We start from the raw sequence: 25320 nt of genomic DNA on the forward strand, positions 1-25320 counted from the left end.
TCCTGTTTCTAACAAAATCCTAAAACACTCTCCTAAATAATTAATATATATTCCAAAATGGGCGGATTTTTTTGGAATCTTTACAAAACTACATTTCTTTCTTATAGTATCCACGTGCGGTATCCCTGTAGAGCAACATCAGGTTCTTAACACACACGTGTCATACTTTCAAGGAATTATCTATAGAAACATTGGATATGGTTTCAATTCTGGAGTGAAAATTAATCAACCGTAGTCGGCAAGGCACATCACATCAAAGGCTACTTTCAAGTAGATGTGTAACTACTTGAGAATAAAGGACTATGAATAGGTGCGACAGGATAACCTACGGGATTATCTCAAGGATATAATTCCGTTCTTCCTCCTTCTTTTTCAACTTTCCTGGTTTAATGCATGAATTGATTATTGGTTGTATTTAGAGTTTGGGTGTTTAAAAGTGCAACTTTTTCTAAAAACATCGTTTTTGGAAAAAAGAAAAAAAAAGAAATGCGTTTTAGTATTCCGGAAGTTAAGAAACCAAATGTTTTGTAATTTTTTATGGGGGGGGGGGGGGATTTGTGGAACCGTGGAATAATAAATACTATTATAAAAGATTTCTTTTGAAAAAATCTTTTACTCACTATTGACCTAGGTCATTGACCTATCATGGTCGGTAGGCATCATCCGGATGATGGTTGTTGGTCCTTACTTCCGGTTGGACCGTCAATAGTGAGTAAATATTTTATTTTGTTCAAAAGAAATCTATTTAATGTTTACCAACAAACCTGATGAATCTGTCACGGTGAAATAATAAATGTTTTTAGGCGTAACAATGTTTTTAGGCAGTGTTTTTATTTGAGTGCAAAGGATATTGTTGGAAAGTCTTGCAAAAGGACTAATATATTTACATTATAATTTTATGTACAGACTAATATTATTATGGAAAATGACAATGTTAGTCAATGCGTGGTTTCCCCACCTTCCTGTACCAAACCACACATACTTCCCCAACTACCGCCCCCACTATCTTTACCAAGAAGGCCTAGGCCTATATTAATGTCGCCGTTATACAACCATGGTAACTGCCATCCGCACACATTCCATGATATGAAGTCTTAAGTTAACCAACGTTCAAAGTTTGTAATAGTTTCAAAAATGATCTTTGAATTGCACATGATAAAACAAGGACAATCATTTCAGTATGCGTTGACTAAACTGACATTTTCCCGTTAAATTCAGGAGTTATGCCAATTTTAAAATTAATTTGTTGATAAAACTTGCAAAGATATGACACAAGTGAAGTTATCTTGAGAGGAAAGTATATGCAGACGTAATCTCCTGCCATGCAGCCAGCCAGTCAGTCGTATTCCTGCTTCGCTTCAATATGGATGTTTTATTAACCAAACCATACGTTCTCCTGTTGGTATTTACACTATGTTTTAACCTTAGTACATCACAGCGTTCATGTAAGTCAGACTTTCGTTACATTGTTAGATTTTCTCAAAAAGAAAATTAATTTTGTGCTTTAGATATAAGTAATATGTCCGTGCATGAACTAATTTAACTTAACACACTTGCTTTTCCTATGGAAACACACTCGATTTTCCTATGGAAACACACTCTTATGTAAGTTGCCCAAATTACGCAACGAAACTTCAATATATGATGTGTTCTGCCTCATATTAGTAGCAACGTTTTCATGCAAAAAACATTTCTGTATAAGCCTGGGCCTATAGTTAAATATAATTAGCCTAGTCAGGGTTATTGTTAAATGCTTAAAGAGATGGTAACGTTATCAGTGAGCTCAGAATAAACCCGGAGATCTCCGGTTTTATCATAAATGTTAAGAATTTATTGTAATTAAAGCACTTCCGGTTTAGTCTTTCACAAGGCATTTATGTACACCAATGGCCATTACAATGGTGCAAAAAGTAGAGATTCGAAAAAAATGGAGGGCGTTGCTGTGGAGCAAATCACACATTATGGCTTTAAATAATTACTTAGGCCTAGGGCTTTGGCGGACCAGTGGCGTAACCATAGACGCGCCCATGGAACACCCCCCCGTTTCTCCCAAATGAGTTGATTATTTGTGCATGCTTCATTAGAGGATAGTATTTCAACCCCAATTTGGCCCTTGCCCTCCTAGTGGCAGATCCCCCCCCCCCCGATCATGTCGATTGACAAAGTTTAAAAGTTCGTTTAGATTTTTATTTAGGCCTACAGAATGAGTTTTCAATCCCATTAGTATGATGGTGTTAATTGATTCAGATATTATGAGCCAAACCGGTGTAAATTCTTGCGATTTAAATGAACAATTATGAGAATAATTGTGAAGTTGTGAAGAGATTGCGTGTTTTTTACGTCAAAACTCAGAGCCCACTGGCCCAATGACCTATATTTATTATACCGGGTAATAGCCCCTGACGTGGCAGAGAGTATACAGTCTGTCCCAAAAAGACATAATATACGGATGGCAAATATTTTAGAAAAACGGGATATTTATAACCAAGCTTCAACATATCAATTTGTAAGCGCTCTTTTAGCAAAGTCATAGTTCATTGGATTTACAACCGTATGACAAATCAGGCGAAATAGTAACTTTTTGCGCAAGATTTGCAATTGAAAGAGAATTGGCCATTGCTCATTGAAATGAAGGTAGTATATGGACAATATAAGTGTGCGCTTTCATTTCATGACATAAAATTTGAAAAATATTGTAAGGAACACTTGAGGTTTTGACTTTTAAAAGCTACATTTTGGTCATAAATTGTGCTTGAATAGGTCGTTTTCAACATATTTTTCACATTCGCGTTGCTATAAACATTGAATTGCGTCATCTGTTGACGAAATGAAAAAAAGTGTTTTTAGCGGGAAGTGTTAGCTTTCATTTGATATAAAAACTTTTCTAATTGGATGAAGGAAGACCACCGATTAAAGTAGAATACAATTTATATTAAAGCTCGATTATTCCTCTTTATGGCACTAGATTGGCACAGGTTTAAAATACTATTAGTACCCCGATATGCTTCACCATTTGTCTAAAATTATTCGTCACCTGAGTGTTTAGCTCTTTTTAAGACACTCTTTATAGCGTTAGTTCAAGGGAAATTAGAAAAGGATGACACGCATACATGTAGTTTCGATGCCATCAATTATTTCCGATATTTTCTGATAATTCACACACGTGTATGGTAAACAGTTGTCACTGTCGGTTGATGTGTAAATTGCACATCTCAACGATTGCAATGATTGTGATATATTATATAAACATGCTTCTGCTATAATGCACAGTTTACATGGAGACTCTATTGCCGGAAATTTATTTCCAGCAAGGGAAAGTCCTCGTGTATATTGGTAATTTTGCCAGACAATACCCCTGGACCTCTGACCTTTCATAGTTTCCTCAAAATAGAACCGGGGCTATTTTTTCAAGACAGTACTACACTCTCCTGAGAGTTTCTCTGGAATGTTGATGGCTTTTACACACTTTTGTTATGTATTTACCTGGTTATGGTTTTATAGGTCACATAGGGGGGCCCCAGATATAGTTGGTTGAGGTCACAATTGCTGGACTCTATGTCCCCATGTAAATTGCATCGCCAGGGCAAGTCATCCATCAAAATAAAATTTATGGTTATCATGTAGGCAAGGGTAAAGTCTCCATGTAAATAGCGCTTAAGGGATAAAATATGAATGACACACGAATTACTGAGAAATCGCGCCTTGACCCATATTATAAGATTTCCGAAATACTAAATAATAGACATAGGCCTAATGACACCGAAGATGATGATGATTCAATGTAGCATTTGAAAAAGCAGGCTTTAAAATTGTCAACCTACATCACAATTACTGATCAGTACCAATATTATTTTGTTGCAGTGCATACGTGGGGCTTCAAATTAATAGAGAGTTTGCGGAATGAAGTTTGAAAATTTACTTAAAAGGCAACATCACATAATCGATTGGTTTTCTTGCTCAGATTTACTTTAATTATACGCGAATGTCTGATTGGTTACTGCACCCAAGGAGGTTATAGAAAGGAGAGGAAATAGATTACGTAACGCATATTGTTCCTTTGTGCCAATTAGAGTTTGCGCCAAGCTATTCATCGAGAGGTACCTTTTGTTCGGGACAAAGGGCTTCCGCCATTAAATCGGTTACTGACCTGACAGCTCATTAACGCTATAATAGGCAGGCTACTGTCAATAAGTGATCAAATGAAAGTCACGTGAAAGCGCCTACACGGACGAGAGGTACCTTTTGATATAATAACATCCAAGGGTGTGCTTGAGTTGTCGCATAAACACAAAAGCACACTTTACCGTTAATATAGAACTAATAATTATTTGATGCAGCAGAGATATTCAAATAAATACACGGGATCGATACACGTGAATTGCTATGCACGATTTTGATATCAGACGAAAATCTTCGGATACCGGGTTGGAAAATGATGAATATCTCCCGTAAATGATTTTTTCTCAAGAAACCAGATGTGGTCTCATACACTTGAAAATACGTGTTGAACAGATATGATAGTCGTTAGTTTGCGCTTTGAGAGAGTAGCTTGCGTCTTGAGCTGAAAAAGTGACCAAAATTCAAGATTTTAAATTGCGCAGCGTAGAACCTCGTGGAGGTAGTCTCAGGCCAGACTATATGTGGCTATCACGAACATACAGGATCGACGAGTGTCAGACCGACTGACACAAACTGGCTGTGTAGGAGACTATCGTAGAGACAGTCTATAAGCATATGACAATGGCGAATGTATGCTCGCTGACCGTACAGAGGTCAGTCACAGGCTAATGTCATTAGCCTTAGTCGGATGTCCTTCAGCCTACTATGCATTTAAAAACTATTAAACAGGTGGGAATACAATGGCCATCCGTGGCTGTGGATTCAACCTACCATGGCATTTTCTGCCATGAAGATATCGGGCCGATGACACTGTGCGGGGGTAACGCACCCCTTAACCCCCCTTGTCGCCGACACTGAATGGGTCTTTCACTCCATTGTCATACTACCGTGTTCCCTGTGGTCGTGTGTCTTAAGCTCGCCACCAAAAAAAGGTGGCGACGTTACATTTTGCCAAAGTCGACTCAAAACAAATGAATCTCTGTCAAGCAAGAAGTTATTGTCATGCTTGTGGTCTCATTTTATTGCTAAATAAAATGCACTTTCAACCCTGTAAAAAGAAAAATTCTTGAGCCTTTTTAGTACTGACACTGTGCTTCGTAGAATTCAGAATGGGCAGGGTGGCGGTGGTGGGGGATGTGGTACACACAAACTCTATGGGATTGGTATTTTTAGTGCGTAATCTGCTTCTGTAAAGGCTGTAAATTGGATTTGGACTCTATTTATCATCTAAACGACTCACGGCCTTACAGCTAAACAATTCTACTAATTGTTTTTAATCATTTATGATTGGTTTAGTGTAGAAAATACAAACTTTTCCGTACAAAACTACCCGTTGTCATATAATGCAGATGTCTTCAAAATCTGAAAGTTACTGTAAAATTTTAATTACTTATCCTATCATAGTCAAAGTATAGATTTTCTGAAGGGAAATTTGACGAGGAATCTAAATATGGACATATTTTTTCTGTATGGGTTAGGGGGAAAAATGTTTAGGTTCAAAATATGTTGAATTGTAAAAAATCTAACATACTTTGGGACACCCTATATTCCGAGATTACCAAACAGCTGTGATTTTGGTTTCTTCCGAAGTCAGTTGGCTCTCCATTTCCTCTAACCAAATGAATAATGTTTACTTCCAGTTCAGAGGACCTTGGTATGTCTGGCTTTTGTACACATGTGTCAAGTTGACCATACCTTGCATTGGGATTGTGTGCAACTATCTGATGTTTTCATCTTATTATTTAACATTAAAAACATTGAGACTTATGAATAAAATTAATGCAGTGGGACAATATGAATGTTTCCTGTAAGAAAATCAAATATCAGTCATAAGTCTCAACTATTAGCTCGTTGGCTGCAGTTTTAAAATGACCATTTTGTGTGTGTGGCAATGGGGACTTTGCCTTTAAAATTAGGTTATATTGATCAAATTTCCCAATCATAGTGCATTGTAGGAATGCCTTTAAGCCTCCTCTGCTTCCAGTTTATTACTGTAAGTTGGTAATAAGCAATGCATTGAGTGACCCATTTTTTATCAAAATCTTTTTTTATTACATCCTGTATAACTTGCAGGTCACCCTGTATAATGAGTTGAAATGTATATATTGGAATTGCTGATGCCTTCAGCTTGCCAAAAATGTATACTTTTCCTAGTTTAGGGTTGATGATTGTCGAGATAATCTAATTAGAAACCCGGTTGGTGTAAAAATTTATAATATTTGTCATGTAACGCTAAGGGTGGCGAGTTCAGGACACACGGCCCTGTAGAATTATGTATTAACCGGGTCCTAAACAACTCAGACTTAAACTGAATGCTTTATAACAGATGGCAGTACCCAATCAAGCATATAGACGAATCCAATTTCACGCATTCCTACACCTCAGTGGCAGCCATGGTTGGGTCCCCGCTGAGTATATCTCACCTGAAATGTGAAATGATGCGTCCTTGGCGGGAATTTTAAACTGCATTCCATCACCCGTTTTACGCGTATACAAAAGAATGATGAAAGTTTACAACACAATACAATATAACATCGATTTTTAAGCAGCTTTAATCCACTCAATTGGGCAGTCAAAACACCAGCTTGGTGCGCCGGGGACCCAGTAATGGCCGACCAAATCCTGACCATGACTTGGCTCGTTGGATTCGTCTATAACAAGGCATAGCCGGCTTGCTCAATGGTAGGGCATTATACAAAGAGATGCCTTACCTCATGCATTTGCCAATCACAGCACACGTTTGATAACCGTTTGGTATATCCCAGGTATAAATCATAATAATGGTCAACCAACGTATCCAAATCAGTATAGTATAGCGGGAAATGTAAACACACTCGCTAGTCATGCTCTGTTTATTAGATATTGATACGGCGCCGAAGAGTACAGATTTTCCAAACTCAGCCACGAACCCTGTTTCCAGAGGAAAATATGGCTGTTGTTACAATGAATTCAAAGTAATCATATCGTCCAGAGACTGAGTTTTGAGTATACCGTATGCGATAGTCCTTGTACTAGTATATATACCGAGACTCTTGCTGTTTATAGTGAGAACATAACCGTACATTTGCAATGACCCCGAGGTCACACTGGGAATGTGTAAATATTGTGGCGCGAGCTATAAACAGCCCATTCAACAGTATGATCATGGCGGCGAACATGTAGCTTAAGGGTACAGCCTATAGGAATAAAGACCAATCGAACATATTCTTGTTTATGCCATAATATTGTAGTCTTTCAACCCTTTCATAACTTCAGCTGTGTAACTTACGAAAATTTCCGCTAAAAAGTGATTCTTTTAAATTTTGAAAATCTGGATTTTTCGTACTGATCATACTATAATGATCACCAGACAATAATGTTCTAATCACACTATAGACTGTGTTGACATGAGACGTCAATTGCTAGGCAATTTCGGTCATATGCCCACGGATATGTTATGTTCAGTACGGTGAACCATGAGGAACATGCTAACTTAAAATAATTTGTGCAAACTTTGATCATTTTTTACAAACTCAAATGATTTTTTACAAACTCGAATAATTATTACAAACTTTAATTTTTGTTGTTGCAAACTTTAATATAATGTATTGTGCATGTAGAGGCCCATTTATTGTCGGATTTCTGTATTTAGATCACGCAGGGGACGCACCATTAGATTTTCAGGGGTGCATGGGAGTTTGGGTCAGGCAGAATTTTTTTTGTATTTTTTTATCGCCTCCAAAGGGAGGATTTATTTTCACCGCCTTTATTTATTTATTTATTTATTTATTCAATTATAATGTATACCTTTATACAAAGTTGGGTGGGAGAAATTTGTTTTACTCACCAGTGAGGCAAAAAAAATTCCATCTCACTAGTGGGCGAAGTTGTTTTTCGTCTCACTAGTGGGCGAAGTTTTTTCAAAAACTCCCATGCCCCTTGAAATCAAATGGTGCGCCTCTTAACGCGGCTGTGTACTCTAGACATTGTTTCTTTCGCAAAATTGAGGTTTTTTGATGTTTGCACTTTGTTATGTTTTTTATAAATAAAAGGAATGAAAATCCAGATTTGTAAACTCCAACTGCAATATTTTAAGGATTTTATTTCACTATTCCACTCGTGTTTGAAATTGAAAAGGAAAGAAAATCTTTGTTGAACCAGCAGGTTACACCCGCGCAATTTGTTAACGCACAAATACGCTACGCATACGCGACGCTTATCTGCATGCGCGGCGCATCTTATTGAAACACCACGGAAGCACTGATTTCACAAAAACCTAGTGGTCAAATGGCTCCGTTTTAGCTGATAAAATGTGGGTTTTTTCAAGTTCTTTCCCCCGATTTAAATATCAAGTTATGAATGGATTTCACTCAAACTTCTCAAGGGGCTGTGGATTTACCCGATGTTCACGTAATATAAGGTACAAAAACAAAAACTGCCCTATTCCCCTGTGAAATTCGATGAAAGTGCAAAATGTGACCACTTGAAACTTCAACGGCCATCATTTCAATGTTCATTTTCTCGGTAAAATGACGATTTAGGTACACGATAACTCAATAAATACAGCATCTATAGGTAAGCAAATATGATCATCGTAAAAAGCACGATTGACTCAAGAAACGGTTTTCTCATTTTTTATATTTTGGTCTATTTCCGATTTTAGGCATCATTTTGTGCAAATAGGCGTTTGTGAATTTTAAAAGTTCAATTTGATGTCTTATATGGTCAATATCTCAAAATATAAGGCCAATTGATATTAAAAAAATATAAAAAACCGTTTTTGGAATGGAGCCTCAAGTTTGAGCTAAAAACAAAATAAAATATTTTGGAAAGAGTGTTTTTTTTTTTTTTTTCTAACAAATATAGCCAAAAACTCACTTTTTTGTGATTTTCTTCAGAATTGTTGTTTTTACCCCAAATCTGTATTTATATTAAGATTTATTGATGTCTTGCCTTCATAAAAATGTATACTTTTATATGTCTTGTGCGAATAATTACAAAGTTATTGCACTTTTACTACATGCATGTCTGAGAGTACACAGCCTCCTTAACAACAATTGGGCGCTATTAATACACATTAATGTTTTTAAGCAAATAAAATTCCAAAATATGGTACGTTTTCTGCCTTTGCTTGCCACGTGGTAAGCCTATGTTGAGGTTGCGATTATATGTATAAAAAAATTCAAGATGGATACCAACAAGTCGTGTGGCCGAGCGGTCTAAGACCCTTCTTTAAAAAAAATCATATCGCATCGCGCATAGACTCAATCTCGATAGCCTGAGTCTCGCTGGGAGTCTTGCTCTCTCGTGAAAATTATTAGAGTTTGTAAAAAAAATATTTGAGTTTGTAGAAAATCATTTCAGTTTGCAAAAAAATATTTGAGTTTGTGAAAAATTATTTTAAGTTTGCATGTCCCTCATGGTACACCGTAGTTCAGGGACCGTGCTTTTAAAAACCCGCCAGATCGCAATCAGGCCATTGACCTGTGTAGTGGTCATACGTTGCTCGCTCAACCATAACATCATGACTGTCCCTAATAGCTACTCATTAATAATGCGTTGCGTCAGGTCATGGACTCTATTCAATAATTTTAATCCTTTCTTTAAGGTCAATAGATGAAAGGGAGACCTTGAAAAACAGATGCGTGTTTCTAGATAATATTTTATCATCCAAGCTGGTGATCTAGGATATTTCTAGGAGGCGACACTTATTAATTCATACCGCTCACATCTTTCTTCATCCAATGGACTTTGGGGAACTGCTGAGATAATAAGTGGATGTTACAATCTAATCGGCTACAATCGGCATAGTTGATGATATCTGATTCTGATAATTCACTAGTAGCAGCGAAATTACAGCGCTTTGTATCCTCTGGTGCGCTATATAAATCTTATATGGATTCATGTTATTTATTTATTTTATAAATATTTCTTGTAAACACAATCTAATGTGGTGCTCACTACATGTAGAAGGCCTGGTCTGCAAATGTTCAGTGTATAAATCTAGTAAAGATAAAGCTTCATATGTTTAGTGTAATCAAATGAAATACCAAAGCTGGATATTATACAATCGTGATGCATTCCTTCTTGTTATGGACGACAAGTATTAACTTTGATATTATTATGGCAATATCCATTCCCTTCTCAATTGATTATGCTTTTTTTTCGAAAAATAAACCAGGAGCCTAGAGGCCATGATATAAACCTATACTCGGTATGCGGAAACCTTCCACGGTTAGGGCGGCGCTTGCACTCGCATATTCACTAAACTGCCGCCTCCTTCATTTGCCAACCTTTATCGAGGGGCGTGTTTGAGGTTTTATAGTCATACATGTAGGCCTACCATTTTTCACCCTGATGTGGCAGTCAACGTCAACGCGTTGAAGCAGCTGTTTCGCTCGCGCATCTATGTGGCGTATTAAGCGTGTGCATGTGTACACCAGCGCTTTGACCGAACGCTAGTAATTATTTGGCTGTGCCAAATTAAATGCTCACTGTACTGACATCACTACCACATCAGGATGAAAAATCGCATATCGCAAACCAGCCAAATTTGTCATAGGTTTGAATTGTAATAGGAAAACCGTGAATATATGGTCTCAAACTCTGAAACATCTGAGCAGAAACGTGTCCTTTTTACTGGTTTAAAGTGAGTCTGTAGCTGTCGCCATCTTTGGAATATAATACAACATTCTCTGGCCAAACATCGGGTTAAATGTAAGTAAATAGTTCAAATCGTCTAAATTGAATAATATCAAACAGTCACGGACATTAAGTCAAGGCTACATGAGAAGTTTGGGGTAGGTCACGCATTTCCTTGGTATAAAAAACAGCCAAAAGGATGTCCAAAATTCCCTCTTTTTATCACAACGCGATTTATTACGAAACAGCATTTTCATAGTGCATACGCTGGTTCTTTCAATTCTAGTTTAAAATCTGTTCGTCACATGCAGTCTGATTTGGTATCTATGTTTTCATCAAAGTCTTGGGAACTAATGTGGACAGTAGTTTCGTTTAAAAAACGGATACTGTTTAAAATATCAGTATTTACGCGAGCGACATTTTGAGTGTGTAAAATGCATTGAAAATTGTCGGCTAAAGAATGCATAAATTAAAATCGCGAACAGTAATAGCAACAATAACTATCTACATTCCAAGCGGAAACGCTTTTCATAAGCATACCACCTATTTTTGGGCAATCGCTGCAACCGAAATATGAAATTCCAGGCCATCTGTAAAAAGAGCGTGAGCATATTTTACTATGAACTTGGGACATCAAAACACATGTTTTAATTGGTGTCAGACCTATTTTAATGATACGATAATTATGCCCCAATAATGGCTTTCATTTGAACTATTATTTGTTAAACTGCTATTTTTACTTTTTGAGAAATTAATGAATTTATCGAAAAACTCGACGGAGAGTGTCACTTTAACAGCTACATGCCTTAAGCGTTCCGAATGCCCTGCGCGCATCCTATGTATCATAAAGAAGCTGCTACTTCTGGTAATACAGCACACAGTTTATCCTCCTGTGTTTATAGTGCAAATATCTCGCGCCAATATCCTGCGGTTGAGGATATCGGTGTGCGGTACATACAAATACGGCTAGAGTTTATAGTGAGCAAGTTTCCGGATAATTTCTGACTGGATAGAAATTATACCGTAATGTACCGCACATCTGCTCCCACTATAAACACGCTGATAAACAGATAGAGGAATACGACATCTATCCTGAGCCAATCTGCATTCTGTTGGCTGCAAAAGCCGACGATCAGACATAAATTCTAAAAGGAGCATGTCCAGACATCAGCGTTAATTTCATGGTAAGCTTAAAACCCATTGAAAACGCCAAATTGCAGTCACAAAATATATAATATTAGTAAATCACCAAAGCGAATGGTACGAGTAACATAGGTATGTGGTAAAGAACTGTATTAACAATAACAAAGTATGTGCCCAAAGATTTGTCTTTGGCATGTCGCTTTTTAAAATATCACCAGAAATATCAAATTTTGGAAAAACGTCCCAAAATTTAAAACAAACATGAACCTTCCAAAATAAATACATATTCGCACTCGGAATTGCGCAAACTTTATTATTAATGGCTATTCATGCAAATCTATTTTTGCTTCTTTTTCTTTAATTTACTTTACTTAAATTTAGTAGGAGTAATTTCAATCGTAAAATTTCGAAGCAGGCCTGTTGCACTGCGTGATTGCTTTAATAGTCAGGATTACATTGTCGCACGTGTACGCAGTATGTCAACGTATGACGTCAATTTGATGTCAATGCAAATGCCATAATCAATCCTGCACTCTTGAACCACATCAATAAGCCCTGATGATGTGGCGTGGACTCTTCCATTCAAGAATTCCCCTTTTGGACAGATCTTATTACCATGTTTTCTTCCATTACAGCATCTTACTGTCCCGATTACGCGGATTTAGCCAATGGTTATGTGACATACAGTATCGGCAGATTTTACAGTCAAACGCAGCTTGGGAATGGAGTCATCAAGAGATTTAACTGTCACAGAGGATGGTCTTTAGTAGGAGCATCCTCAGCAGAATGTAGAAATGGACGATGGACTCGGAACACACCCAAATGTATTGAAGGTTAGTGTCGTTTCCTCTTCTATCATATTAATATCATATGTGACTGTATACAACGAATAAGCCGTAAATGTCCCAAATATCATGAATATAGAATTCTTAAATAGCTCTGGTCTTTGTTTGCTTTGGCTAAATTCTGTAAAAGTGGTGGGTTACAATGAGAGGACATTCCTGAACCTCATTGACTTGGGGATGATTTGAAATGACCGCCAATTATGACTGTTTGATATCTTTTACCAGCAATGTGGAAAAAGAGACGCATGTAGAACCGAAAAATGTACCATTTTGTTGAAGGAGCAAAGTTCAACAGGCCATAACCCCGCTTCTGGATATCGTTTGAAGTAAAATGCGGCCGTACACCACGAATGAGCCGTAAATTCGGCCCGGTCAATTTAGTTTTATTTCGTGTTTAGAAAATATATAATTATAATAAGCTTTATACCATTTGACTTCAAACGATATCCAGAGGATTGTATATTATGTAATCTGGTTTACAACAGGTTTCAAAGTTACCATGGTTAATCCTTGTGACATCCCCAAAGAATTGCCCTTTTGCTTTTAAGATGGATGCGAACCACTTCGAGAAGCTGTTAACAACTACTTGACTGTGTACTATTCTGATGAGCCCGTTCGAGGCGGCAAATATGCATCGGGTACTGAGGCCCATGTTTACTGTGATGACCAAACCATGTTAGTGTCAGGAGATGCCTATCCATTATGTGTTACCGGAACATGGCTTCCACACATCCCATTATGTCTTCATCGAGATTTTGTAGATGGTAAGTTATTTCTTCTTTGCATACAGCTTGTAGTAGGGACTGTTGTCATCAATGCATGGTTATTTTTACCAACTTGATAAGGCTCATACGTTACGGTAGACTATGTTATCGTCAATTAAAATTAAAAGAATCTTATTAATGATGATGAGTGCATTTCAATTGAAGTCCAAATTGTACAGATGTTTATCACAAGTAGAGTATTCAATAAATGGTAATAAAAAAGGTTTACATAATTAGTGAAAGTAAAAGTAAAGGTATACACGTACGTTATCGAATGCAACATCTTGACAGTTTTGGCATAATTATAATGAGGGCTCTCTTTTAAACAATTCTAGCTGTTTATTGATCGCGAAACCCCGAGTACAAAATCGACTATGGACTTTGAATTTTGAGCAGATCACACTGGCCATCTGTTTGTTATCAACCCAATCTAACCACAACACCAAGTATGGAAGTATGAGACGTACGTCCATAAACCAAGTGAAAGTTTTTAAAACTTTCTTGTCAACACCAAACGCCGAAAATCCCACAAATAGATGTGTACGCTGTGGTGACAAGTTTCCGCGGGCAGCCTGACGGATTTACATCATTACGAGATCTGGGCAACCAATCGCAAGTCATATTCATTTAGAGATACATTACATCGGGGCTAATTTTAGTAGTCCAAAAAAACCGGCCGCGGCCGCCTCTCCATAGACGCCTGTGTTAAGCATTTTAACCTTAATCCAAAGTCAGTAGTCCACTTGTGGAGCTAGCAACAGAGGGAGTACGGTGACAGAAAAGATCAGATGTGGAAAATCTATCGATTGTATACAAATTAATACAAATCGGAGTTTTAGGTATAAATGTAATGGCCAGAGCATGCACAATGGCCAAGTGGACCTCGGAGAAGTGTAACGTTTCCGGAAGTTCAATAGAAGTAATAAAGGAAGTAACGGAAACTAATAAAGGAAGCTTTTCATTTGCCTTGCAAATATTGTCGGTAAAGACCTCTTACCACCCTCAAGCTCAGGCAGTAGTGACTGGCTGATTGTCTTCATCACACCTGGATGGTTTACTGCTGGGATGCCTTTAGAAACATATAAAAATACCATCCAGGTGTGAAGAAGACAATCAGCCAATCACTACTGCCTCAGAAATGGTAACATTTATAGTTTCCGCTGAAAGATTCAAAACTACTTTCGTTTATTGATAAATCTACTTAATAATCTGACATACATTGACATTACTATACACGGTTGTTTGATGTGATCATTTATTAATGTTTCGAACAAAACATTACTTAATTTTTAGTTCTAGGCCTTAAAAACACCAACAGTTATTACACTAATATACACATATAATTTGCAGCTATTTTTTAAAACTTAGACTAACGTTTCTTTATCAATATTTTCATCTTTTTCTGCCTTTTTGTGGTTATATTATTTTTATTCTATATATTCTATATTTATGTGCAAATTGAGGGCTCTATTTACATAATTTTTATATTTTAGATTTTATTTAATCAAATAATATGAATTATTCCTTTCATTTCATGATAAAAAGTAGTTTGAAAAGTTTCTTGCCCTATTTTACTCATTGTTATGATGTTTAATGCCATTATACAAGTATTTACTCCCTGTAAAGATGCAAACAAGATTTAAGATAAATAGCGCCATCAGTGTCAGCTTAAAAATGAATACAGTTCTACATGCCACCACACAAACGTGTATACTCTGTGAGCATTTGTGAGCCAATCTTATCATGTTTATGCTTGTTGCCCCTCGACAGTAGTCCAAAATATCAAGATGGATGTCGTGTTATTAGCTACTCTAAAAGACCGTTTTGCTTCAGAGTCTGAGGTAGATGCGAAGCATGTTACTTTGGTATCCGGGTAATGATCCGAGTGGGGGGGGATCCGAGAACCATCACGCCCGAGGAAAACTTTGTAAAATATTGCACCTCTGTCAAAATTCAGATTATTATAGCACCATATTTACGAGAGTCAGTAAGGAGGTGGATGTAAAGTGCTGAGTTGTTGTCATGTGCAGAATGCGCCTGCCGTATTCAGCCATTACGAGCAAGACAGTGAGTACAAAATCCACAGCTATCCGCGTTCTTCGCACGACATGCTTGCATTCTGCAGTTTTATGATTGTGGTTCTTGGAAGCCAAAGTAGCATGGTGTTTCTAGATCATAGAAAGGCAAGGAAATAACACCTAATCTTTCTAGCGTGCGTGGACAAAATACAAATTCCGAATTCTTATTTTATTCACAGAAAGCTGCAAATTGGCAGATCATAGTCTACCAGAAGGAGTGATCATAAGCAACCCACAAGATGTCCAGGAAGGCGGTGAAATCAATCATTTTGGCGTCCTAGAGTTTCAATGTATACCTGGGTACACCCTCGTAGGCTCAAGCATCACCACGTGTCTTGATGCCAAGTGGTCGCGACCGTTTCCTACTTGTGTTCCAGGTAAGCTATACTAAAAGCTAGGGCCAAGCTCGCAATTTTGTTTATTGAAGTTAACACATTAGGCTACTTGCCTTCACATTTCTTGAAGAGCATACTACAGCTATTAGTCGCTAACAGTCAGTGGCTATTTAAACGTGCCTCTTTGCACGTTCGTGCAGTGAGAATAAAAATCCGTGCAGGGAGAATTAAAAATCCGTGCTTGAAATATTTCTACACTATTCAAGTTTCAACCCGACAAACGACCATGACATTAAAGACAAAGACGTTTCTCCACAAAGTATGCCTGATTGAGTCGGGAAATCATATGCAAAAAAGGTATAGTTTGTGGTATTCCGTCAAGTATTTATTTTGCAGATTCTTGACAAGCTTCATATATAAGCGGCTGATCAAGTCCACAAGATGACTTGAAAACCCATCTTCTTTACAGTTTCCCACATCTGTGGATGGCTATTAACACAATCAAAAGCGTTACTGTAAAGAGGAAGTCTGCGCCCTGTGCATTTCGCAATAACATTCCTGATTTTGACAAATTGGTCCCTAATCCTCCTTCCTTCACGAATCAATTTGATCTCCGGGGCTCATCCAGGTCCATAGTCTCCGTGGATGATGTTCAAAAAATGTGCGCCCAATGCCCAAGTTATTAGCTGTACAAAATTCCTCCAGTCTGAGTCCACGTTCATTTCTGATCCCTAGTCCATGTTGGCCTATACACCCAGTTAATTTTTCCAATCTTAGCATTCCAATCCCCCAATATGATGAGTAAGTTGGCCTCCCGGGTTGGCCTATACACCCGGGTTTCTCATTAATTTTTCCAATCTTAGCATTCCAGTCCCCCCCAATATGATGAGTCTGTTCGAGGTATGTTATCCATAACTCCTTGTATCATTTAAAAGCTTTTAAAAGGGCATCTTTTGATCCCATTGGTTTCGACAGATGATGACTATGAAACATGCGGGCAATCATTAGGAAGATCACTACCACGTGGTAGCAGCCAATCCCGCCGACCTAACAAAGGGCGTGGTGCGAGCCGTGCCAAGCGTGTACGGCGGATGGTTGGTGGTAAAGACGCTGCTGATGGCATGTGGCCATGGCAAGCAGCTATCTATTGGAAGAACGAGGATGAAGAGGTATTTGTGTCATTGTGCTAATGATGAAGCCATTGATTTTGAAAGTTTGTGAAAACTGAAAGCGAGATTGAATAGTGTAAATTAAACGGTGAAAGGGAATTGTCGAATTCAACAGGCCTAGGCATATGAAACATAACAACATGTACTTACACATTACCTTTAGTAATCTTTTTAATTTATTATAATTATCTCCTGTAAATACAGGGTGTTCCGCCTCCAAAAAACCTTCATTGTGCCATCTTTTCTCCTATAAGTTGATCAAATATAAAATGGTATGTAAAGAAACCTCGATAAAACAAAATGCTTATTTCAATCGGCTCACAACTGTGGAAGATATGCCATTTTAAAGAAATATACTCGTTTTTCACTCTGTGTACGGATGGGGTTTGGCTACATCAAACATAGTGCTTGGGATGGGTCATGCTGTAGAGTGGCCTGCAAGATCACCAGACCTCACACCACTTTATTTCAAAATCCAAAGTGACGTTATAAGTGAGGACCACCATCTTGCCTTCAAGATCTTTGCAACCGTCGGCTGCGCACAAGGATGGTATGCAACGCAAATGATACAATGAGGACATCATGGACTGAAACATGTATTTGTCATGGAGGCAACCAGGTAGAGTGCAGAGCAGCACAGTAAACTCACTTCAGGAGAACCCAAGGAAAACCAAACAGCCCTTTTTAGGGCTACTTTTTATCCCAAAAAGAGAAATGACTTTATGTTGTAAATAAAAAGAAAGCAAGAAAGTAAGAAACATAAAAACGAAAAGAAACAAATGTAATTGCAAGTATAGCAAATGAAGAAATAGGGGGAAAGGGGGGGCGCAATGAGTGCCAATGTCGGGACACCCTGTATATACGTTAAGAATCCACCCCGGGAATCCACCTCAACTTGCCAATTTATATTATTTGATGTGCTTTGTTCTATGTTATATAGTGGCAATTCATTTGTGGAGGGGCACTAGTGTCGCGACATTGGGTTTTATCTGCCGCCCATTGCTTTCAGAGAAGTGAAAGTACTTCGAATATACAGGTGCGACTTGGTAAGTATATCACGCATACGTTATTTCTCTTTCTTTGTTTGTTTACCCAGTTTGGTCCGTGACGGACACATGCTAATCCATGGGAAATCCATGGACCGTTCCAAGCTCATACTATAAAAAAGCACAAGCCTTGGTAGCTAGTGTAGGCTAATAAAATGCATGCTGGCCCAGATAGCTTTGATAAACAAAGCAAGAAATGGAAGAAAATAGCAAGGAAAAGGATGAAGGAGAGAAGGCCACTCCCAAACACAATTGTACAATTTACTCTTAGCCCTTACTTTGTGAGAAAGGAAACTGGAATTCCAATATCAAGCCCCGATGCAAAGGCTCTTGTTCTTAATGAATTGGTTAGGCATGTACGCTACCTTTCCCCACTTAGAGATAAGAATTAAAGACATTAAATTTGGTGCATTGTACATTTTTAGCACATAATTTAGAAGGTGTAACATTACCAGATCGCCATTAATTTTATTTTCAAAATAATTATAGTCTCGTCCTAGTGCTCATTGTAATATGGACTTAAAAACAAACAAGCAATTAATTGGATGGTTATGTTCTACCGAGAGATCATTTGGTTTGATTTATAAAGAATATCCCCCATGGAATAATTCTTCTTTTATGAGCTCTTATGTATTTGGTACCAAAGGAAAATGCCCAACCTGACGCAGACATGAACATCAAGGCACAGAATAACTGTTACGCATTTCTTATCTTATATATTAAACTCCATGGTAAAATACCCAACCAGGCGATGTCAAGAACATCATCCACGCTAATTGGCACAGAATTTCTAATGGAATTCTTATCATTAACATTTTTAATATTTGAATCCATGGAGAAATGCCCAAAACGAAGACAGAACATATCAATTAAGGAACAATAAATTCCTGTGCTCTTTCTAATCCCGGTAAATCTATGTATGTCCCCTCTTGCCCCCTCACTTTAGGATGCTGACCACCCTGGCCTTTGTTGTATTTTTAGCGTATTTTTGACAAATGACGTCAAATTATGTCCCCCCCCCCCTGAAAATTGCCTTGTCCCCTCTGCAACAAATGGCATTATTTGATCAAGTTTACCCATACCAAACACAAGATAATCAATTGTAGACGGTACATGTACAAAGCTGTGCCCAGAATGCGCTCCACTCATGGATTTTTACTCAATAATTGAAAATGAATGCACGGACCTTATTTATAATACATGGAATAGTTGTATAAATGGGGAAGGTGAAGCTCAAGTTTAAGGGAGGGGGTAACCCTTGGCGCCGCCACTGTCTATACCACTGACGTATACCCAGGCATGAGAATTTTCAGTTAAAAAACTGAATTCATTTTTTTTAGAGTCAAAATTTCCGCAACTTTATTTAATTTCAGCCTGTTTTTGGTACTTTTTGCCCAATTTCACGCGCATTTTCAGTTTTTTCAGTTTTTTTTAGGAAAGTGCAGTCTCATGCCTGCGTATACCGCTGTCTCGTACTTTTTTATCAATTCTAGGTTTAACACACAGAGCACGACACACCGGCACACGAAGAGAACAGAAACGTGCAATTGATGGTCTGTATATACATCGATATTTCACTTGGCAATCTTTTGATTACGATGTAGCCATGTTACATTTAGCAAGCCCAGCTATCCTCAATCCATTCGTAAGAACAATATGTCTACCAGAGGTGCCAGTGCCAGATGGCAGTAATTATGAACATTCAAGTGAGTACCGTACTATTATGGGCAAATACCACTAATTTAGAGCTGGGCAGTGCTTGAACAAAAAGAGGGACTATTTTCTTGTAGGCCATCTGAAAAGCCATATTGTAACATTTCCATGAGGTCATCGTATGTTAAAATTTTGGTCATTTGGGGATTAAACATTGTACTTTTAATTGATAATAATGTCTTTTTCTGTGAGAGTTTCATGTATAAGAAAATCGTGCTTGAAATCACATATTTTCCCATTGAACACGGTGAAATATAAAATTGATGGTATTTAACCTTATTTGAATTCATTCTTCATAAACGTTCAGGTCCTTCCAGATACTGCAGCTTACCGCAATCTGAGATCATTTTCAACAAATTCAGAATTTATGTCCATTTTTGACACATGTGGATCTCCAAATTTAGCCTCTGCCCTTATTTGCTCATGACTCAAGTTCGGATTGATGGTCGTTGAATAGTCAAACGATACTTTTTATGATCAGAGGAACATTGTGGTATGGGTTTAAGTTTGAATACGTTTTAATTTTGACCCCTCTGTAAAACTTGGATATCTCAAATTGCCCTGGGGTAAACACATCTAACCAGAAAAAACACAAGGCTTCTGCCTGATGTATTACTTGCATTGTCATGTTTGAAGCATTTCAAACATTACTTATTAAAAAGATAACATTTACCCACCATCACTTATCATCGGTATTTCAGATCATTTTAGTATTACGTAATAAACATAATAATTCGACTGCTCAGTGGCAGAAGTGGGTAAATACAATAGCTACGCATGAGTACAATATAATATGTGAAAATTGCCAAATATTCACAGGGCAGCTTTTGCATTTAACTGCTTCTGGCACTGAGCATTCGAATTGTTCTTGTTCCTTTGCAGACGGGTTAGTCGAAGCAGACCAATACGCAGTTGTGACTGGTTGGGGCCACGTTAACGTCGTTCACTTCAAAAACATCTCACATAATCACGAACGAATATACAGCAAAATATTGCAACAACTAAAATTGCCCATTAAAAAGAACAACACATGCACCAAAAGTCTTCAGAAGAACGGCGAACCGATTTCATATTTTACGGAACGCATGTTCTGTGCTGGCTTCACTAAACAATCTCGTGGACCATGTTTTGGGGACTCCGGTGGACCGGTTGCGCGTAAAATTCGCACTACCGTGGGTGGGGTCAACTCAACGGAAGTGACGTTGAAATGGGTTCAGATTGGTCTGGTCAGTAACACAGTGACTGGTTGTGCAGTGCAAGGAGGAGTCTATACATTTTATACTAATATTGCAAAGTTAATGCAATGGGTTGATGACGTTTTACATACAAACCACACTACTTCTGAAATGTCAATATCTTTGGTATGAACATTGTCTTTATGATGACAGAATCAAATCTATAATCTCCATATTACATATGCATTCGAGACCGAGCAGTGAGTGTTCTAGTAGATATTTTGAAAACAGTTTTTGTACGCCTCGCATGCGGGACAAATATCCCGGTAAAGTCACATTCTCTCGGTGGGGGTTTGTCTTGGTCCCAGCCGGTTTGTGTTCCTCCGTCACTAAACAAACCGTCTGGCGACAACCGTGAAATGACGATCGCTGATTGGTTAATGAATTTCCAAATAAGAACGTGATTTGTGTAAGTGACACTAAACATCATAGCCCCCCCCCCCCTATTTGTAGATACCGCAAACTCAAAAACAGCCAAACAGCCAATTCTCAGTCTTAACATTTTCTGATGACGATGATTGGCCAATCAGAAAAGACATACTATGAGGTTCAGAGGTTGTCGCAAGACGGTTTGTTTAGTGACGAAGGAGCACAAAAAGGCTGGGACCGAGACTAGGTCGGGGTTGTTCCCAGGGTTGTTCCACTCATTGCACTTAACATTTCTCACGTCTGTCAAAGCAGGGATATGGTCAAAGGGGAAGCCCTCGCAAAATCCCTCTTAGTTTGTACAGGGCTTTTTCAGTTCTAGCCAATTTGCTCCGCATAGAAAACACCAATTTACTTTTCCTTTTCTAATTATTTGGAGTTTATTCTCCTGTTCAGAAACATTATAAATATGAGTTTACGTGATAATTGGGCGCAAAGCACGCGAAACATTACAATTATACACTATTTTTGTCCCATAATGAAGTTCATTTTGGCCTGATTTGGGTGGGCGCAAGCCGTTTTTCTGCAATTTTCCTATAGGATTTTCAAATCGATGTGGGAGGCACTTGCCATATGACGCTACGCCACCGACACACTGCAATTTTCCCCGCTAGATCGAGCTGCCCAATCACTGCCAATTGGATAAGCCGCCCTCCCGGGTCAGAATTTACTTTACAAATCCCCAGCCCATTGTAGTTTGCACCTTGGCTACGCCACAGAGCAACGGAGCTCCACGGGGCAGCGGGACGAATTTGTATTTTACTCAGTACGCATTTGGCATTAACTGAATGAAGTGCGACTGACCGTATGTCTGCACTATTTTTGTAATAATGTATTTGTAATTGTATTGATGTCGTATGCATAGCATGCATTGTTAAACACGCGTTGCTTAACAGTTTCTATAAATAAAAGTAAACGATTAATTGCCTGTTGTCTTTTTATTTAATAAACGATAGTACAATGGAATAAATACTCAACTTTTAAACAGGTACCTCTTGGGGGAATTTACCCTAGTGTCATAAAACCAACCTGGTCTCTCTAATATTCAGCCTATATCGCACTGAATCACATTCGAAATTCCCCCCTCTGTTGGTGGTCAATGTTAAATTACTGTTGGTCAATGTTACACTAAGGTTACTCTTGCTTTTCAGCCGTACGGGGCCCTTTTTATATTGAGGTCCCTCTTGGAGTGTTTAGTCGTCGTATGGGTGCCGGCCCTGCAGCCTTGATGTGTTTTTTTTATACTGGGGCCCAGTATCAAACTCAAACAAAACCATCAAGGCCGCAGGGTCGGCGACTCCCATACGACGACTAAATACTCAAAGTGGGACCTCACTATAAGGGCCCCGCAGGGCAAGAAAGCAAGAGTAACCTAAGGGTGACGTGCTGTCTCTACTGGGTGATAGGCTGTCGATAACGAAAATGGCATTTCGTTATGTACAGCCCGTCACTAACGTAAACATACCACTACTTGGACCTCCTTACAGTAATACTAACGTAAACTTACCACTACCTGGTCCTCATTACAGTAAAACTAACGCAAAATTTACCAGTAGTAGTAGCAGTTCTAAATTCCCGCCTTACAATAGGCACACCCCTGATAAACAGAGTGATTTGACCAAGTTAAAAGTTCACAACAAATAAACACCAAAAATAGAATTATATATAATTATGGGAAGTTCAAATTTAAAGTAAACAAAAAGTCTTTCAGAACAAAAGCCAGCGTGGTCTGTGGAAGCAGGTGCACTGTTCGTCACTCCGGGGCAAATGTATCACACATCCAAAACACGGCGCTAAAAACTGCAAGATCAAAAAATGGATGTTCAGGATCCTTTTTACTAATTACACGGCCGGTTTAATCCAGGATTCAAATCAACTTGTTCAAACACTACACTAAAAGCTACAGGATCAAAGGACGGATGGATCCGGGATCCTTTTTACTAATTCTACGCGGCAAAAACAGTCGATCCAAGATTCAATTCCACTGGTAACGAACACAAATGACAATTACTAGGTGCATAAGAAAAAATATGAAGTGCAGAAGTTTCTTCATGAAAAGTTTTTATTTCAATGGTTTAAAACAGTCAAAGTTTGTGAAATTTCCTGTTGCAATAGGATGTCATATAGCAACGGGGCGGGTGCATCCTGGAACATGCAATATGACATGTGTTAGCGCATCGGTCTAGATCCAGCTCCTCATCTGAAATGGATTCCGCGTCAGCGCTCATGGCTTCCTGTACGGCCATGTCACTGGGAGTCATTAGGGGGTTTTACCGGAAAGGGACCTGCAGCTGGGAGTCATTAGGTGGTTTCACAGGAAAGGGACCTGCAGCTGCAGCCTGGTTACCAAGGCTACATGCAAGAGGCACATTAGCAAGATATTGTTCCAGATGTGTACCGGGCGGAGTGGTAGAAACATCTTTAACTGGCCCACAAGAGTTTCAAGATGGTCCCCAATCTTGTTTCCCGGCTTCGTTTAGAGTCTAACCACTTTTCAAGTCTCTATCTATCTCTTCTCACTATCCGGACCTACTTACAGTGAAAATAACGTAGTCTTACTACTACGTATGCATCTTTAAAGTAACACTAACGTAAACGTACCACTACCTGGACCCCCTTACAGTAATATTAACCCAAACGTACCACTACATATATCTATTATATTTATATACTACCTGGACCTCCTGACAGTGAAACTAACGTAGACTTACCACTATCTGGACCTGCTTACAATAACACCATAACATAAACTTACCACTACATGGACCTCCTTACAGTAAAACAAACGTTAGACTTACCATTGTCTGTAGCTCCTTAGAGTAAAACTAACGTAAAAGTACCACTACCAGCATTCAATCTAAGAGCATTGAAGATTGCTAAAATAAGAAAATGCAAAGAATATATGTACATTTCACACACGGCACGTACCCCTCCCCTACACACACACCCCACACACCAATGTCCCATACAAACACGTTGAAAATATACCATAATATAATTTAAAATGCTCATTCATTCGACGCATATACACGCGTACCCTCACCCCGACACACATACAGACAGCCCCATCCACACCCACACCCACACATACATTCACCAACCATCACACCCCCACCAAACAAAATAACAGATATTGCGCTTTGTATAGTGTCCGGCTCTTGAGGTTTTGTTAAGAGGTGGATTGAGAGTGCTAATGTGGTTGCCGTGCAAAACGGTGTTGCAACCATGTGCAAGTAACAAAAATCCACCTATCTAAATGAACCCGTTAGATCAGGCCCGAGATGCTATATGTAATAATGTTTGTCCTTTAATAAAATTTATTTATTGACAACAAAAGTGATACTAACATTTCAATCAATACAATTCAATTGAGTGATATAACAATGTAGAGAGAAAAAGAAATCAAACGAACTTGTAGAAATATTGTACATTCTATACATACAATGACTACGGTATCTTCAATGTGTATTTTTCCGTACGATATGCTTATATAAATGAAGCATTAATAAAACAATTTCAATTCCCCAATATTCTGTCTGCAGACCCTTATATTGGATAATTGTATAATTAAATATAAATCTGGATCATAAAGCTTGAAAATTTCGAGGTAAAATTAAAATCCCACGCCAATTACTTTATATATTCCATTTACTAATAATTCAAATCTTAAAATCAAGTGCTTCAGCGATTAATAACAGAATGTGTTTTTAAAGCGTTATTTTTTAATAATTGCACATTTTTACCGCATGATAAAGTCAGAATATGGATTCATCACAAATACAATAAATCCACTCCCTAGCCCATTACTTTATAATGAAATTATACA

The 25320-nt window shown here is 38.2% G+C and overlaps 1 protein-coding gene across 1 annotated transcript; it reads left to right on the forward strand.

Annotated features, from left to right (window-relative positions):
- The first annotated feature begins 1056 nt into the window (after nucleotides 1-1056).
- LOC140152523 (clotting factor C-like) lies at nucleotides 1057-22417 on the forward strand. The gene is made up of 8 exons (XM_072174875.1): nucleotides 1057-1445; nucleotides 12519-12716; nucleotides 13277-13492; nucleotides 15750-15947; nucleotides 16881-17074; nucleotides 18015-18120; nucleotides 19614-19826; nucleotides 20716-22417. Exons 1-8 carry the CDS (start codon nucleotides 1364-1366, stop codon nucleotides 21198-21200), a joined length of 1692 nt encoding a protein of 563 aa, XP_072030976.1. The 5' UTR covers nucleotides 1057-1363; the 3' UTR covers nucleotides 21201-22417.
- Nucleotides 22418-25320: the final 2903 nt, after the last annotated feature.

This window comes from Amphiura filiformis, chromosome 5 (genome assembly GCF_039555335.1).
Source record: "Amphiura filiformis chromosome 5, Afil_fr2py, whole genome shotgun sequence".
NCBI classification, from domain to species: domain Eukaryota; kingdom Metazoa; phylum Echinodermata; class Ophiuroidea; order Amphilepidida; family Amphiuridae; genus Amphiura; species Amphiura filiformis.

Bases quoted from the DNA above. Each gene is read 5' to 3' on its own strand.
- LOC140152523 (XM_072174875.1), top strand. From the start codon at position 1,364: ATGGATGTTTTATTAACCAAACCATACGTTCTCCTGTTGGTATTTACA. The intron at 1,446-12,518 runs GTAAGTCAGACT...CTTCCATTACAG, and splicing joins TAGTACATCACAGCGTTCAT to CATCTTACTGTCCCGATTAC. The intron at 15,948-16,880 runs GTAAGCTATACT...TGGTTTCGACAG, and splicing joins GTTTCCTACTTGTGTTCCAG to ATGATGACTATGAAACATGC.